Genomic DNA, 15,748 nt, shown 5'->3' with positions numbered 1-15,748 from the left:
ACAGTCCAGAATGATCAATTTAAAACCAGAATGTCTGGGGTGTTCTATAAAGTGTTTGGACAAAGCTTTCCTCTGGCATTTACGGCTTAAAAGCCTTTTTGGTGTATTTGCTTTTGTTTGGAGATATATTTTTGTGTTTCTAATTATATTTTGCTCCCCATTTGGGGGGCACCTGACATCTGGGGCAAGAAAAACTGATGTAATGGTGTCGGCTGCATGTTTTATACCCCTGACAACCTGACGTCATAGAAGAAGGGACAGCAACCGATGCAGGACCAAAGACTTTGTTAATCAGGCTGACTGAGGGCAACCTGCCAGCAGATTACCCAAATGTAATGACTGCAACAGTGAATACACTCGAACATCTACATTTATGGTAAGTGTACACAACTGTACTTTCCATTGACATTTCCCCTTTTTAAATTTCATTCCAGGTAATGTTTATGGAGGGATTCATAAAGGTTAGTGTGATGTGTACACCTCATGTACATGTCATGGTACCCTTTTTGAATTCAGAGGCAGCACTAACTTGCTTTATACTAATGAGGCAGTCTGAGGGAGAGGCATGTGCTAATTAGCCATGTGCTCTCTCTCCAAGAACTGTCTGCAGGAAGGCATCTAGATGCTTACCGATTCATTAAATTGCCAGCTCTACTAGTTCACGGTAGTGAACATGGCCAAAAGGATGTGTTCATCTCCCAGAATGTAAACTAGTATGGAGATCAGGGGTGAGAGGAACACTAGCCACCAGGGATATTACACTTGTACTGTAACGGCACCAAAAGCAGTACAGAAATCAGGGTGGGAGAACCACTCAGCCCCAGGGATACTACACTTGTGCCTTAATGGCACATACAGCAGTATGGAGATTGGGGGTGGGGAGAAGCATTCGATTCCAGGAAGTAGTATATTCTTGTGTGCTTTAATGGCACATAGAGAATGGGCTTACTGTACGTCAGTACCCTGATTGGAGAATGAATGTTCTCCAGCAGGGTATTAATGTGCAAGTAATGCCTGGTGAAAAACGAGTCTGCCGCTTCACGGCAGTTTATCAAGCCATTGTGAAGCTCGGACTGAGAGAAACAAAATGGCAGCCATTATTTTACACTCATTAAGCAGTGCTTCTGCTGTTTAGCGAGTGTAAAATGTCAAAAAAGGAAGACAAAGAAAGGTGTGTGTGTGTGTGTGTGTGTGTGTGTGTGTGTGTGTGTGTGTGTGTGTGTGAGAGAGAGAGAAAGTGAGTGACTGAAGTGTGAAAGTGAAACAACGATCTCCTGGTGGCATGTGTGAGTGACAGTGAAGAGAGAATGGATCTCTGCCAGCCCTTAGAGAATGGGCTCTCTGTAAAATTGTTATGTTTTACTTACTTATGTATTTTTAAGTAGTATTTTATTTTTTTAATATATTTTGGATGTAAAATGCTTTCTCCAACACCATTAATATATACTACACCAAGTATGAAACATTAGGCAGAGGAACTATTTTACATCAAAAATATATTAAAATAAAATAGAACTTAAAAAATACATAAGTAAAACAACAATTTTAGAGAAAGACCATTCTCTAAGCACAAGAATGCCCTCCAGGGTGTGTGGTAAAGTGTAATTAATGCCCTTCCAGGGCGTTGGGCCTCACAACACCCCTGGGCAGGCATTAATTGCACATTAACACACACAATGTCTGGCATTATTGCTTGCTTAAACTATATGGAAATTTGGCTAGGAGAACCACTAGACAGGGGAAAAGGCAGGCAACTCAAGATCAGGTGTGGGGCTGCGGTGTGTTGTTTTTGTGTTTTAATGTGTACTTGTGTTTGTGGGAGAAATAAAAAAACAGAGAAACTAGTGGTCTTAAAACTTTGTTGATGAGCTCAGTCACAATAATTTCCAAAAATCATGAAATCCAGGTTGTGTTCCAAAACAAGCCTTTATTCGTCACAAACAATTGATCCTCAGTAACAAAAAATCATAAATATTTTAACAATGTTAAACATATAAGCTTTTATATACTTAAAAGCAGGTGTGGAAAACATATGTATTGTTTAATTTTAAACCAGTGTATTCATGGCAAACAATGTAAACAGGGCTGTAAAAGTGCATTTTAGAACAGCAAGTAAACACCTCCACACATTACTACTGATTAGATCAAACTAATTTGCAACCCACATTCCAAGATCAGGTATTAAGAAAAGAATAACATATACATAAAAAGATGTACACAAAAAGACTTAAATAAAATCCGTAACAAACAGTAGACCACAAGGAAGGAAAGACGGAATCTATATGTATATTTAGCGCTTTCGATTTTTCATAAAAACTTCTGAAGAAGTTTTTATTAAAAAATGAAAGCGCTAAATATACATATAGTGTGGATTCCGTCTTTCCTTCCTTGTGGTCTACTGTTTGTTACAGGTTTTTGTTTTTTCGGACTTTTGTTACTTAAATAAAATCGCTTTCAGCAAACTAATGCAACAAAGCATTCATCAGGTCTGTGACAAGAACTAAAATTAAGAAAAACACATAGCTATCTAACCATAAACAGAATCAAGATAGAATGCTATAAATATAAAAATACATCTGTGTAATAATATCTAGTAAATATCCATCCATGTGTATAAGTGTGCATGAAAACATAAGTTATTAGCAGCTCAGAAAAAATGTCAGTGCTTTGCAAAAAAAAAAATGAAAACTGTGATGACAGTTTTCATGTTTACAGCCCGAAAAACGTTTATACAATGGAAACTAGTAGAAAAAACACACAGAAAATACAGAAAACAGTGGATAAAGTAAATTAGTAATGTATTAAAGTGCACAGGTGTGTGCATGAATGCGCACGAGCATCCACCAGTATGGTAAATGGGGCAATTATTACAATACTACATGGTAATAGCGGCATAAAAAATGTGTGTTTTGAATTTACCATTTAAATCTCTGGTGTGATGCAATAAATCAAATCAAAGTAGAATTAACTAAACATGCACATATTTATACACATTATATACATTTTTATTATTATTTAGAATATTTTTTGTACATAAAAATATTCCTCAAAAAAATTCCCTAAAACACCTTTACAGATTGTGTGGCAGCTTACGTAAATTCAAGACACTCTTAATAGAGCAATAGTAAAGTCCTGGTTTTCTGAATACTTTTAATGTCAACTGCCAGCATAATTCTTTTTGCTCCAACACACCATTGACGTCCCCTTCAAGCTCATCCATCTCCAGACAGTCCAGAATGATCAATTTAAAACCAGAATGTCTGGGGTGTTCTATAAAGTGTTTGGACAAAGCTTTCCTCTGGCATTTACGGCTGATGTCAGAAAGATGACCTGAAATCATGCTTTTCAGTTTATTCATAGTCTTACCCTCAGAAAATGCAGAGCAGTTATTACACATGGCCCTGTATACAACTTTTCACTATTACAGTTACCACCTGCTGATGATTTCACCATCTTTTTAAGATAGGGGCACTCAAATGAGTCACACCATCAAATATTCACATAAAGTGCAGTTAGGCGGCCCACATATTGTAGTGCTCATGTCAACCTGGTGGTGTTCCTTATTTTACTTTTCCACGTAGCTATGCGTGCTTCTGCTCTTTTTATATACATAGGCTCATTGTTAGTTTTAGAATCTGTAATGGGATCCAGGATCGTATGTAACCTATTTGATTCATATCAACATATTCATATGTGTATGTGAGAGAGTAACTGAGGGAGGATGCCTTTGCCTGCATGATGTGGCCTCAGCAGTTAACTTCCACAGTTTGAGATCAGCAGTGTTCTACAAATCGTGGCAGTAATTGTGATTCAGATGCATGTAAATTAGCAGATAATTAGGTCTTTCTTCATCGTAGCTAACATGTCTCCGATTCTGATCACAAAGTAAATTACTGCCGGAGCAAGGCCTTTATGGCTTGCTCTTGGCCCTATATTTGTTTGTCTTCCTTTTTCATATATTTAACATCCACATATTATTTCCTGATTTTTCATTATTTTAAAAAAATTACTGCTTAACAGAGATTTTGCACATTGTTTTCTAGCTTTGTAATGCATGTATAGTAGTGCTTTTGCAGTGAACATTACTTAGGTCTTTTGTTTCAGGTGTAAATGTCAGTATTTCAGTCTTTTTGGAGACCTCTTTGCCACTTACACTTCCTCTTTGCACACAAAGAGGAAAGAGGAGGAGAGATTTCAAAGTATCACATAGGTTATTGTGTCTCCTCCCCTTACATGCATAGTTGACTCAGCATCCCGAATTTCAGCATTAGAAATACTTAAGGTAAATTAAGGTAATACATTCTTGACTATTACGTGCTTTGGCCAATCTAATTTTGGTTTGCTGTAAAGGATCAATGTCAGTGCATACACTGTATTCATGTTTACCTCATATTACTCATTGTGGTACAGTTTCATTGTCTAAGTATGTTTTCATAAAATTGTTGCACTTTGCAGTTTTATATCTTTAAATGCTACTTCACAAGTGTCTGAAATCACAAAGGCTGATAATCCCATATCACGTTGTCTGGCAATATAGCACAGTGGATTAGGCTAAGAAGTATTACTCTGGACTGTAAGATTCGAGTCTCTCAGTCTTCTCTTGTATACTGTGCAACACTGCTCAAGTCATCTATCAGACAGTATCCTACAAAACAAACACTTTATTCATGCGGCCTAATTTAGAAGTTTGTGTTGGGCTATGTCATACATATTGTTTCAGAACTGGATTTTGCATGTACCTCACCAGACACCTTTAGCAGCTGGAGAGACCACAGAGGTTCCTGACCAAGAGAATTCAGGGACTCCAAAACCTGACCTACATAAAAAGACTGAAAACCCTGTTGCTGTACTCTGTGCCCGACAGGCTGCTGAGATGCGATCTGTACATGGCCTACAGAGCAGTCTCTGACTCTACCCTAATGGAAATGCTGCACTTCTGCAAATCAAATGGAACAAGAGTCGCTCACTCCAGGCATCTCAACCTAGCCTGTGACTTAAACAAAACTTGCTGGAGAGACAGGTATGTCTCCCAGAAACTGACGCCGTCGCTAATCTGGAATAAACTCCCAATTCACATTAAGATCTCCTCAATGATCCTGTTTAAGCACAACCTGGACAACTGGATGAGACACTGTAAATTCACCCCTGGGTTGGCACCTGTGTTCCTCATGGACAGTGGCAGCCGGTTCTAGTCATATATTCAGTCTGTAAATAGTCAAACCGTCTAACAATAGTCAATTAGGGAACATGGGTATTACATGGCTAGGCTTGTAAAGGCCCTAGGACCCTTAGACTAGTAACCTCCTTTGATCCTGTGAACCTATCCTGTCTCCTGCACAATTTGTTTTCCATGTATTTAATCTCTCTTTCATTGCTTTGTGGTAAAGTTGTTGCATCATTTTCTTTCCTCTTCTTTGTGCACCCTTCATTCTTGCATCAAAAGTGCAATCTGTATAGCTGTTTGTGTTGTTGTAACTATATCATCAATAACTGATCTGTACAGGGAAGTATATCTTCATTTTCTGTTATAGGTGCTTTTCTTTATGCACTGATGGCTCCTACAGTTTTCTTTATTACCAAGCAACTTTTGCCTTAAACCCTTAGTTCAACTAGTGTGCAGTTATTTTAAAAAGGTCCCATTTAATTTCTAATGCTGCAGATGCCTCATTTTGCGAATTTTTTTATTTTTTCTTATGCAAGTACGTGTTTTACTTTCTTTACATTGACATGTTCTTGACAATTCCATTAACTTTTAAAAATCCATTGTCATCCCTTCAACCTGACCTTTTGTACTGGTGATCTTTTCACCGGCTCATTTGCACAGACATGTGCTTTACCTCTAGTTCTTTGGTGTCATTTACATTTTATTTTTTTATATATTTTATTTATACATTTTATATTGTATGTCATTTGTTTATTATTTGTTGACCAGGTTAGTTCCACTAAGCTAGTGAACTCTTTTCAGGGGAGTCTCAAGCTGGTTCTTATACTACTAGGAAAAATATGGCCAGGGCATTGAGGAACTTCCTCTACCCCCCCCCTTTTTTTTTTGATAGGTGCCATGGGATCCTTTATATCCACCTGAGCTGCCACCAACTCAAGCAGATGTGACCTCAGTTTGATGTCTCAGCTGATGGATGACACACTCAGGGGTGCAGCCTGTCCGTTATGCTGCATTGCAGTGTCAAAAATCCACCTACCTGGTGTGCAAACAGAACACATAGCCTTTTGCACTAAAGGCGGGTGTGCTACGTGTTGTGCCACTGACATTATATAGCAATACCACTAATTTTCTCTTTGCTCTGTTTACTTTTATATACCAGTGTGTATTTTTCTGTATCACTTTATCACTGCTATGTATGATGCATCTATGTTTGTATTTTATATACTTCTTTAATTTTTGTACTTTCTAAGGGCTGATCCTGAGATGGGTCTATATGGATTTGTGTTTTACTCCAGTAAGCCAACTAAAAATAAAAAAGAAGTAAAATAAAATAAGTAAATATGAACATTGCAGATGGCAGGTCCCATAACTAGATCCTGTGGTATACCATTTGTAATGGCCTTTACCTTAATATGGTTTCATCTTGTTATTGCACTCAAGAGTCTTGTCCAGTAAATATTTAGTGTAAGGAACCGCCTTGGGTTTGCTTCAGTGAGAGCTGTCTGCTTGGTGAACTGCTCACACAAGTCTAATAGGTTAGTTTGATTTGTTCCTTTTATGAGTGTCTGTTTTATTTCATTTTTTATTTTTTGGCTCTGCTGCCTTCTGGTCTTATAAGGCTTGACAGCTGTTTCTCAGATATTCCATCAACAGAATTGAACTATTGTTTATCATTGTACTTATTGTTATGAGCACTGTATACAGTTTATTTTGTTGCTATTGTAAATAATTTATTTGCTTTTGTTTTTATGTATGCAAAATCAAATAAAAATTTTTGTGAGAAAAAAAGAGATTCCATCAACATGCCTATGACTGAGGTTAAACCAACAGATTTGCAGTTTGCTGCATTCCCCATATTCCCACTGTTGTGATCTAGATTTACATTTGCTTTCCTTCAGTCCTCAGATGTTACCCCATATTCGCATGATTTGTTGAAGAGGGTGTGGTTAGAAATATAACTAGTTTCACCCATAGTTAATCCAGATCTGAATTTCAGAATTAATTCTGTTAGACCTTATCATTCCTTGCAACCTCTTCATTCAAAGCACAGGGGCAAAGCCTCACAGAATGAGGAACAAAGACTAGAGAGAGATTTTCTTTGGTATATTTTACACTAAAAATCTAATGGAATAAAAGGATTTGTGGTGATACACAATTTCTGAACAATATGTGCTTTATCTGTAATTACTAGTGTTGTTTGATGATTTTAATTCTTATGGTCTTATATTAGCAGAACATAATTTTTATGATAAATGCTGCTAAAATGTGAGGCAGAATCAGGAATACCACAAAGAATTGCAGTTTATCGAAATGTAAAATTTAATCATAATCGTGACAGACACATTTCTTGGCAGATGTTTTCATTTAGAGCACAAAGTTTAGCTTTGGATTCCTGTCTGATTTCCTCTGTCCTTATCCCAGAAGAATCTGGGTTGTCGGCTATTAAAGAGTTGTTAAAAGTATTACACTAACGGGTGTAGTCATTATTCACATTAGGATAGACTCAGAAATGATGCCTACAGCGGAGAAAAACATTGTATATGTTTTGAATGTGAAAGCTTCTTAAATGTAGTCTTGTTTTTAGGATATTATGACCTGATCTCTCCTTTTTCTGTATCAACAGTCAGCATCTTATATCATTGTAGCATTTTTGGTCTGTGTTACAGCTGTAATTATTTGTGATTTAGCATCAACAGTCATCATATTTAGCATGGTATCCGTTCAATGCTTCTCCTGTATTTTGGCCTCAGTCTTCAAAACTTAGAGTCTACATCCTTTTAGAGAGCAGAACTTATAGATTCTTTACCCATAACATGATATAAATTTCCATTGATTGCCACAAGGATGTGCTGTTCTACCCAGTATGTTTCAGAACCCTCTTAATGGATGCTTATTTTGCCCTTAGGGCTGCCTGCTAGTACAGTGGATATAAAACGTGTACACAACCCTGTTAAAATGGCAGGTTTTTGTGATATAAAAAAATGAGACCACAATAAATCATTTCAAAACTTTTCCCACCTTTAATGTGACCTATAACTTGTACAATTTAATTGAAGAATAATCTGTTATCGGGGAAAAAATATAAAAAATAAAAAACATACAATAAGCTGGTTGCATAAGTGTGCACACCCTTAAACTAATACTTTGCTGAATCACCTTTTGATTTAATTACAACGTTCAGTCTTCTTCGGTAGGAGTCTATTAGCATGGCACATCTTGACTTGGCAATATTTGCCCACTCTTCCTTGCAAAAGCGCTGTAAATCTGTCAGATTGCGAGGGCATCTCTTGTGCACAGCCCTCTTCAGGTCGCCCCACAGATTTTCTGTTGGATTTAGGTCTGGGCTCTGACTGGGGCTGGGCCATTCCAAAACTTTAATTTTCTTCTGATGAAGCCATTCTTTTATTGATTTGGATTTATGCTTGGTGTCATTGTCATGTTGAAAGGTAAGACTCCTCTTCATCTTCAGCTTTCTAGCAGACCCCTAAAGGTTTTGGGACAAAAGTGACTGGTATTTGGAACTGTTCATAATTCCCTCCACCTTGACTAAAGCCCCAGTTCCAGATGAAGAAAAGCGACCCCAAAGCATGATATTGCCACCACCATGGGGATGGTGTTCTTTTGGTGATGCAAAGTGTTGTTTTTGCACCAAACATACCTTTTGGAATTGTGGCCAAAAAGTTCAACCTTGGTCTCATCAGACCATAACACATTTTTCCACATGCTTTACTTGATATATTGTTTTGCAAATTTTAGCCGGGCCTGGATATTTTACTGTCTAAGAAAAGGCTTCCATCTTGCAACCCTACCCCATAATCTAGACATATGGAGAATATGGGAGATTGCTGTCACATGTAGTACACAACCAGTACTTGCCAGAAATTCATACAGCTCCTTCAGTGTTGCTGTAGGTCTCTTGGCAGCCTCCCAGACCAGTTTTTGTCTCGTCTTTTCATCCATTTTGGAGGGACATCCAGTTCTTTGCAACGTCACTGATGTCCCATATTTTCTCCACTTTTTGATGACTGGCTTCACTGTTCCATGGTATATCCAATGCTATGGAAGTTTTTTTGTACCCTTCTCCTGACTGATACCTTTCAACAATGAGATCCCTTTGATGCTTTGTAAGCTCTCTATGAACCATGGCTTTTGCTGTAACAGACAACTGAGTAAATGTAAGGAAAATCCTACTAGGACAGCTGAACTTTATTCGGGGTTAATCAGAGTCTGTTTAATTGATGGCAGGTGTGTACCCAAGACAACTGAATGCTGTAATTAAATCAAAAGGTGTTTCAAAAAGGCATTAGTTTAAGGGTGTGCACACTTGTGCAACCAGCCCATTGTACGTTTTTTATTTTTTATATTTTTTCCCCTAACAGATTTGTTTGTTTTTCAATTGAATTGTACAGGTTATAGGTCACATCGAAGGTGGGAAAAGTTTTGACATGATTTATTGTGATCTCATTTTTTTATATCGCAAAAACCTGGCATTTTAACAGGGGTGTGTACACTTTTTATATCCACTGTAAGTGTTTCCACAGGATAGGAATGCAATATCTTTTTGTTTTGTTGTAGTGATAATGACAATTGCTGACAAGGGGGAGATATTCAAGCATTCATTTAAGGCACATATCTATATGCAGGAAATGGCTGGCCAGTAGATAAGCAGGACCACAGCTTTGAAACAGGTTACTAATTCATACAGCAAACGTGCATAGCTTATATTTTCTTCTCTCGTGCCCTCCCTCCTTGTATACATCCTCCTCCTCCTCCCTAGGTGCTTCAGTTTTTCTAAAGTAACAATTGACATATCGGTCCTCATTTTTTTGAGAGTCAACTAATATGAAGACTGAATGGCTGAAAAAATGGACATTTCTTGGAATATTCCCTTTTGTCAGAGGTATGGCATTCTTGTAGTTGGTGTATGTATAAGTATGTGTGTGTGTATGTATATGTATATATATATATATATATATATATATATATATATAATATATATATATATATATATATATATATATATATATATATATAAGCGATGTTCAATATGTACCATTTGGTAATTTGTAATAATAGCCTTTGAAATGCTCTCCCCTGGTTGTGCTACTGTATGCCATGTCATTTGTGGTATGTTTGGTGATAGACCATACATTGTGTATTCATTAAACCTAGACTCTATAAATTATGAACATCACACTAAATATAATGTCGTCTAGGCATTACTATGATCAGAAATGGATTTTTTTCCTTGTTCTGCTTTTCTGCAGTGACTCTTAGAGGAGTCTGCAGGACAGAAGCTACACAAGTATTCAATTAAAATATTATCAAGCAGCTGTATGTTTTGTACGGTACTATGTGCATACATATTCCCTGATAGATGTGCCTTAGAACTAAGCTCTTCCAGGATATCGGCAGTTTGAGCTCCATCTCTTGGTGTGTGAACCCTGAGCCCAGGAGACTGAATGGGATATTCATGTTTGCCCACAGTACTTCTGCACCATCACAACACATGCATTTGTCATCACATACCTTTAAGACTGCAGTATGAGAATGCACACCTGGCATTTGTAGAGGAGCTGAGAGGACCTTTTGTAGAAGTATACTAATGCAGAAGTAATATCTATCAGACAGAATGAAGACTGCTGCAGATGAGTAATATTTCACTTCATCTGCTGCTCTGTTACACATCAACTAAGGCATTAGACATGCCATGATTAAAAGTTAAAAGATCTTTTCTTGGCCATAATGGTTAACATTGGACCTTGCACAACTCCATCACCAGAACAGCAGATTGTCATTGTTTGAGCTGCAGTGTTCTCCACAATGACTAGAGTAAGTTCAGTGTCCATACTTATTTACATTTGTTGACCGGGAGTGTCCGACTGGACGTAGGTCCATTTTCAGCGGAGGCCCAGGGAGAAAAGCTCCACAGTTAAAATAGACAGACAGTAGTTACATTGGATTACATAGCAATTAACAATTTGATTAACATAGCAGTTAATTACAAACATATTTACAGACGAAGAACATAGTACATCAGTAGACAACTAGAATCTTTATATGCCAAGTACATAACAGACATTAACAAATGTTACAGTAAGAAGTTCCTGCTGTATAATAAGTAGTAGGCTTATGAGCATCTGAGGTTGCTATAATCAAGGTAGATAGTGGGGTGGAAAGAAAGGTAGTGGTTGGATGGGGTGGGTGATATTACAGTGGGAGTTGCAAGGGCATAGCCAGCATGTTTTCAGGTGCGCTTTTAGTAAAGTTTTGAAGTGGGTGCATGATGGTACAGAGGTAATTGTGGGTGGGAGGGAGTTCCATAATTTGGCAATGGCGCACGAGAATAGTGCTTCACCAGCAGAGTTATTGGCTTTAGTGATCTGCAAGTGATTTTTGTTGCTGGATCTTAGTGGTCTGGTGGTGCGATAGGGTTGGAGTAGATTCTGGAGGGATGGGACATTTAGTGGATGGTTTACTAGTTTGTGGGCGAGTGAGAGTTGATACCATTGAAGGAGGTGAGGGAGTTCAAGCTAGTACAGTTCAGCAAGTGAGAGACAGTGGTGACTACGGTAGGATGCCCCTCTGGCGAATTTGGCGATTTTGTTGTAGCAGGTCTCTAGCTTGCTTAGATCGCATTGCGTTAGGTTGGTATATATTGAAGAGGCATAAAGTAGGGTGGAGATAAGGTGGGAATTTGCTATTGAGATCTTAGCTATCACCATGAATATGCATGGCAGATAATTCATCAACTTATTGTAAGTAATGAGGAAACAGTTATTAACCAATGCTGTGAACTTCCTTTAGAGAGCTGGCTGCTAGTAAGTGTTAGACATTTTGTCCATTTGTTCCATATTGTGAGATGTAGTGATCAACAATTCTAAAATGAAAGGTTGAGAGTTATGCATAATGAAGTAGTAGAGTTTACAGTTTAAATCCATTCATGAATGGTCTTTTATGAAAATACTGGTGCTAAACAGAGTGTACATCTAACAAATCTGTTGACTTTAAATGTGATCCCAGTTATTCTTACTAGAGATCTATCATGGGCTGGGTAAGGCCCATCTAACAAGCACTAAAAGGGAACTTGGCTAGGCTTAAAATAACCAGCAAGGGTAGGTATCCTAGTACTGACTTATGAACATCTGAATGCCAGGGTTCAGTTCTGTACTATTATTTTACAGCACCCAGTTGACCTGCATAGCTTTCAGCCCGTTAGTGCAAAAAATCAGGAAAAAGTCAAAACATAATGAGGGGAAAAGTCCTAACACCTAGGAGAGTTCAGTATTGTGGCATGGCATGGCAGCCAGAAACAGACTGAGACATTTTACTAGTATCCCGAAAAATGTCAAAACATTACCATGGCTGCTATCAAACAATGCAGCTGCAGGAATGTTCTGACTGCTGTGCAAGAACACTGGCAAGGTCTAGTGTTCTCCATTACCAAAATATAATTGACTTCAACAATTGGCTTAGAGTCTGGTGTCATTCTAAGGGGGTTTAATATATGTCAGCCTGGGAAGAGACAGTAGACAGTCAAAATTGCTTTGCCAGGGATGGTCTGCATTTCTCCCCCACTGAGGCATTTGTATATTGGCTAAAACCTTGTCCACTTGCACTGTGCCTTTTTTAAGCAAAGTCAGTCTTCTGACAGGGCAGTGTTATAAAATTTGCATGATGACAAGTTTAGGTTCTTACGGACAAAATAGTTTTTTGCTTCTTTTAGATTTCCTTATTCTTTAATTCTTCTCTTGGAAACTTCACATCTTAATATCTAATTCATTCTTGCCCTTGGGAGGTATTGAGCTTTGTCTATTTTTAATGAGTCACTTTGCCCAGTTATATAACTGATGTTTTCCCAAACTGTACTGACTTGCTTGCTTTCATAATTTTAAAGAATACAGGGGAGTTGCATAGAATATTACTGTAACAAAACTCTTGGGTTGATATTTGCTAATGCATGTACTCTGTTGCCCCAATTCCCCCTTCTAAATTTACTCTTTCATGGCAGAGCTCCAGTAGCCTGTCTGGTGTTACTTTACAGATTTTGCCTTGAACTTTGAATTTTGTGGAGGGGGGCCTTTCTGTTAGTGTCAGTAGTCATGCAATATCTGACATATGCTCTAAAGAACTAATCCTCTAAGGTAACTGTAGACTTTGGCTGCAATGCCTGCCTGCTTTCTGGTAGTGACCAGTCTCTGTTTTCATAGCCCTGGTAACATAAATCCTCTCAGAACTGTTATGTTACCTTGCTGTAAGTTAGAGTATTAGACATGCACTCATCATTTTCAGATATGACAGAGTGTAGCAACATTGGAATAATATTAGGTAAGCCATCATGGGAACCATAACATGCCTAGTCATATACACTTTTACATCAGACAAACTTAAAAGTTTGTATACTTATATCAAGTACTTATGTCTCTCAACAAGCCCTTGGATTATATATGTGCGTTGCTATTACTGAAGTTTTTAATCCCACCTAACATTATTTTGCTGCATATCACATTTTCAAAAAAGTTTTAATGAGCTTTTATTTCATCACACTGTTAGATGGTCAAGAATCCCTGAATGAAAATCCGAGTTATGCAATACTGGTTAATGTCACCATTTTATGACAGTGGAGTTAGTGTATGCAAGTTCAGAGTTTAGGGGCTCTCACCCACACTGAAGGGTACAGACATTGAAGCCTTCCTGTATAACGTCATGGCATTTGTGTATAAACTTATTTCATTGTACTTAGAGTTTGATTGCTGTGTGCCTATTAACTTTTAATTCTTGTTGGATATTCTTCTTCAGTGGTATTGGCAAATGTACTTGTGTGGTTTTCTGTATAAATGTCTGTGCTGTAGATCCTTGTAAGACTGTTCATTTACTTTTGCACTGGCAGTTGCTTCATGTTAATGGATCTAACTGACATTATGCACTTGTGGGCATTACTAAAGAATTCTGGGATGGTCTTGATGCTATAGTAATTGAAAGGCCTGCACTCAATTTGTTATACTGATGATATTTTTGTGGTTATTGGACTTTTGATTATATAAGGATTGATGTATTACCATAATCCCAATAGTTCTAGTTCCATGATGGATAAGATTATGTTTTAATGATTTTTAAATATTCAATTTAATCATTTTTTCTTCCAGGTAATATTCTTCTACTTGAAAATAAGGAAAACAATTACAAGCAGAAACTTATGCTTATTGACTTTGAATATAGCAGCTACAATTACAGGTAAATAACATCTGAATAAGACAATTTTGGTGTATGTCACTTTTGCTGACTTTGATATAAAACTTTACTAAAGGAGGGATGTAAACCTAGATTTACTGTTTCTGTAAATGTTACTATACATTGTAACTGTTCTGTGTGACATTGCCAAACAGTCTATTATAAACCTGAGTTTTTTTGTATTTTGTAGGACATATACATTGACAGTAGATGAGGACTGCATGGTTCAAGTGTGCCACTTTACCCAACTACTTGAAAAACGTTCTATCAGTCTATCTGTCTGTCTATCAATCTATTTATCTATGTACTATTCTGTTATCTGTATTTTGGTCCTTAATTCCTCACATTGCAGCCATTACATTGTACATAGCCTAGCTTTCTTTGCTAATGCCCTGACTTGGCTGGGGAGACATACAGTATGCAGTGTTTGTTGATGTGGGCAGTCATGCTTAGTATGGGCATCTACACACCTATATGAAGTGGATGCCCTACATTCTGTCTTTACTTGCCTCTCATAAACAGATATATTTCCTTTTCCTTGGAACTCGCACCTAATTTATCTAGGAACACTATTCTAATAAGGGATTACCCTCCCTTGATCTTCCATTCCCTGAAACATGAGAGGTGATCTAAAGACAATCTCTGGGTGCTCCATCCATTTAACCATTGGGAAATAACCTATGGTCAAGACTGCATCTCCAGCATCACTGATCAGAAACCCCTCTTGATCTCACTGGGCTGAGATAGACGGACCAGAATTAATGAAATGACTGATTTCTGCTACCCCAGTTTAATTTTGTTGCATTAATGCTGTGTGTAACTGAATTCCGTAAGAATGTCTGAATCCATGATTATTTTCAAAAGGTTGTCACATTAGTCCTGTACAGTCTCAGTGGCAAAAATATTACCATTTTTTTTAAATGCTGCTTGCCTACTTAATCCAGTTGAGAGTTTGTGTGTGTGTGTGTGTGTGTGGGGGGGGGGGGTCAGTCCTTATCCTGTCACTTAGTGGGGGCAAGACAAAGAAATTTACTTTGGGTAAAGCATGCAGTCTACCACAGAGTGTATACACACACACACACACACACACACACACACACACACGCATGCCATCATTCCCACATGGCATGCTTAGGGCATATGGATAAATATATTACTGATTGACTGTAATCCCTGGTGATTTACTAGAAAATTAAACATTTCATGAAAAAGAGGACAAAAATATGAGACAAAATTAAAAACAATTGAGAGATATAATGTCATGCTTTGTAACTGGTACAGCATGATTTTCAATTAGCAAGTTAAACAGAAGCATGGAAGTGCAGTTGTGTAAGTAAACTTACCATAACATTA

General features: G+C 37.6%; 1 protein-coding gene across 1 annotated transcript in view; it reads left to right on the top strand.

The window, feature by feature from the left end:
- CHKA (choline kinase alpha) overlaps positions 1-15,748 on the top strand; it is a gene marked incomplete in the record, with an annotated part of 620,299 nt that overhangs the window by 521,074 nt on the left and 83,477 nt on the right. Inside the window, 1 exon segment of the mRNA XM_044059444.1 lies at positions 14,311-14,398. Coding sequence (XP_043915379.1) covers positions 14,311-14,398 — 88 coding nt within the window.

Source organism: Protopterus annectens, chromosome 17.part0 (genome assembly GCF_019279795.1).
Source record: "Protopterus annectens isolate FY-2018-M chromosome 17.part0, PAN1.0, whole genome shotgun sequence".
Classification (NCBI taxonomy): Eukaryota; Metazoa; Chordata; order Ceratodontiformes; family Protopteridae; genus Protopterus; species Protopterus annectens.
This window is presented reverse-complemented; position numbering and strand designations above follow the sequence as displayed.